Genomic DNA, 3310 nt, shown 5'->3' on the forward strand with positions numbered 1-3310 from the left:
CCAGTTACGCTGTCACATTGATAATACTAATATAATCAATAGTCAAAAGACTGAAACCACATGCTTTTGAACCTTGGGTGTTTCCATTGATAATATTATTCCTGAGAACTATCCACTGCTCACCGAGAGGTCCAGTGTGAAATAGCTTTTATATATGAGTAGCAACACCAAATATATTTACAAATAAATTCAATACAGTATTTGGCATAGTGGCGAATCCAACCGCTAGGCTGCTAGCTATGTTGAACCTGTTTGTATTTGCTGTTCCCTTACTCTTGTTCACAATCTTCCTCATCAAATGGTTTTCCACTACAAACGAGCACAATCATTTGCCTCCATCACCACCAAGGCTCCCAATACTAGGAAACCTCCACCAACTTGGCAAGCGCCCTCACCGATCCCTCCAACAACTAGCTCAGCACCATGGTGAACTCATAATGCTTCATTTCGGTTCCAGACCTGTGCTCATAGTTTCATCTGCAGATGCTGCTCGCGAAATCATGAAAACAAATGATCTCATCTTCTCTAACAAACCCAAATTAACGATTATTGATAGACTTCTGTACGAAGGCAAGGATGTGTCCACAGCTCCTTACGGTGAGTATTGGAGGCAAGTAAGAAGCATATGCGTGCTCCAGCTTTTAAGTAACAAAAAGGTTCAGTCTTTCCGAGGAGTTAGACAAGAAGAAATATCCTTGCTGATTGAGAATGTCAAACAGTCGTCTATGTTGTCACTGCCAGTCAATCTTAGCGAATTGTTTTCTATGCTTACTAATGATGTGATTTGTAGGGTGGCTTTTGGCAGGAAGTATAGTGGTGGTGAAGGTGCAATGAAGTTCAAGAAGTTGCTTGGGGAATTTATGGAGGTGTTGGGTGGTTTTTGTGTTGGAGATTTTATTCCATGGCTTTCTTGGGTTAGTCGCTTTAGTGGGTTAGATGCAAGAGTGGAGAAAGTTTTTAAAGAATTTGATGGATTTCTTGATACAGTACTTGAGGATCATATGGTTAATCTTAGCACGAAGGGAGATATCTGTGGTATAGAAGGTGAAGATAGAAAGGATTTTGTGGATGTCCTGCTTGAAGTTCAAAAGAATAACATCACTGGCTCTTCCATAGATCGAGATGGGATTAAAGCTGTCATCTTGGTAAGTCAAGAATAAAAAGAGCCGAAATTTGTTTATTTTATTGACATGGCAGTATCAATTGGTTAATTATGCTATCAGACTAAACCATTCACCCTGATCAAGTTTTGATTAAATTTTCAATCTTGGCTACTTGCAGGATATGTTTGCGGGTGGAACTGATACAACCTCCACAGTTCTAGAGTGGGCGATGACTGAACTCATAAGGCATCCCAGAGTGATGAAAAGACTGCAAAATGAGGTTATGGGAATTGCTAATGGAAAACAAGACATAACAGAAAGTGACTTGGACAAAATGCCATACTTGAAAGCTGTGATCAAAGAAACACTAAGGCTGTATCCTCCAATACCGTTGTTGAGCATTCGAGAATCAACCCAAGATGTTAAAGTAAAGGGCTATGACATAGCTGCAAGAACCATGGTCCTAGTCAATGCCTGGACAATTGGAAGAGACCCTTCTCTGTGGGATGAACCGGAGGAGTTTCAACCTGATAGATTTATGAATTCTTCGGTAGACTTCAAAGGGCAGGACTTCCAATTAATCCCATTTGGAGCTGGCAGAAGAGGTTGCCCGGGAATCTTATTTGCCATTACCACTAATGAGCTTGTGTTAGCAAATCTTGTGCACAAGTTTGAGTGGGCATTGCCTAGTGGAGCTACAGCTGAGGATATGAACATGACAGAATGCAATGGTGTTGTCATCCACAAAGAAGTTCCTCTTATAGTTATGGCAGCGCCAAGGTCTTCTTAAATTTCTTTTCTTCATTTTGTTTTTAACTTTGATGTATACTTTTAGTTGATCAATAGTAGAACCCCCAAAAGGAAGAGGCAATAGGATCCTAAAACTCTTGCATGGTTTATGACCCTTGACCTTTTTTGTTCATCATGTAATGCTTTTAACTTTTAAGTACCGAATTTGAATGAATGAAACACTGAAGTCTTTGAATAATGGCCTGTGAAATTCCAAGTCTAACACAAGAAAGATCATTCCGTAGTCCAAACTGGGTTGCAGACTTGCAGGCAAGCATGATTTGAATAATGGCCGCTGATTTCACATGGCCATAGTTAAAACAAATTGTTTAAGGAAGCAAGATTTGAATAATGGCCGCTGATTTCACATGGCCATAGTCAAACAGATTGTTTAATGAAGCAAGATTAGAATAATGACTACAGCTTTCACATGGTTAATTAATTGAATAATGGCCGGTCACTGACTTAACATGGCAAGGGGGAGCATAATCAAACAAATGTTCGATAACTATGAGAAAGTTGCTTCGTCGAATCTGATTGTCAAACCTAGATAGAAATGTAGTAATTTCTCAGAGCTTCCCTAAACTATTAGTCGAGTATACATGACATCAATCTACTTTTCTCACGCATTGGCATAACAAGTTCTTAAGCAAGTAAAGTTCACAAACACAACCCAACAAACTGATGCATGTACATATATGAAAATGTTTAAGATGAAGCACAGTGGCAAACACTTTATTAGTTATTACTAGTTTCCCACCACACTGCTTTTGCTGGACTCACATATAATGGCAAAGAAAGACAGAACATAGTCCATACCTGGGTGGAGGCAAAGCATGTCTGTAATAGCCAGTTGATTATACCACTGGTATTAGGTACTTAGGTTAATTCAAAGAAAGGACAGATTAAAAAAAATGCATTTTCATTCATAACCGGCTATCAAAGAGCCGTTTGAAACAATACAAGGACTCTTCTACATTGGGGGTCCTGTCCTAATGACAGTGACAATTGAATAGAAGGACAAAAAGGTCCCAACAGCGCTGGAGACAAGGGATGACAGTCTGACTCACAAAAGGTTGCAGGTTTGACTATGAGGGAGACTGATCAGCTGTACTGCTTGGAGATTCGGTTGCTAAAAGAGACAAGAGGATCCATCGTAATTGGGCCTGGGCCTGGGCCTGCTGATTGGGAAGAGGGTTTGGGTATGACTAGGGCTGGCAAATCCAGCCGAGACAAACCAGCCAACCGTATCCGTCCCGAACCAAGTTTGTCGGTAGCCGACAATTTCGGTAACCGAAGTTGTGATACGGTATAACCGAACCGAGATGGGGTAACTGGTACGGTACTGGTATTGAATTTTATAGAAATACGGTATACCGTACCGTACCACATATTTAATCCCTCATTCCCTCAGAGCT

At 40.5% G+C, this 3310-nt stretch overlaps 1 protein-coding gene across 1 annotated transcript; it reads left to right on the top strand.

The window, feature by feature from the left end:
• Positions 1-2206, top strand: LOC112175650 (cytochrome P450 736A117). The gene is made up of 2 exons (XM_024313360.2): positions 1-1145; positions 1282-2206. Exons 1-2 carry the CDS (start codon positions 240-242, stop codon positions 1891-1893), a joined length of 1518 nt encoding a protein of 505 aa, XP_024169128.1. The 5' UTR covers positions 1-239; the 3' UTR covers positions 1894-2206.
• The last annotated feature ends 1104 nt before the right edge of the window (positions 2207-3310 follow it).

This window comes from Rosa chinensis, chromosome 7, assembly GCF_002994745.2.
Source record: "Rosa chinensis cultivar Old Blush chromosome 7, RchiOBHm-V2, whole genome shotgun sequence".
NCBI lineage: Eukaryota > Viridiplantae > Streptophyta > Magnoliopsida > Rosales > Rosaceae > Rosa > Rosa chinensis.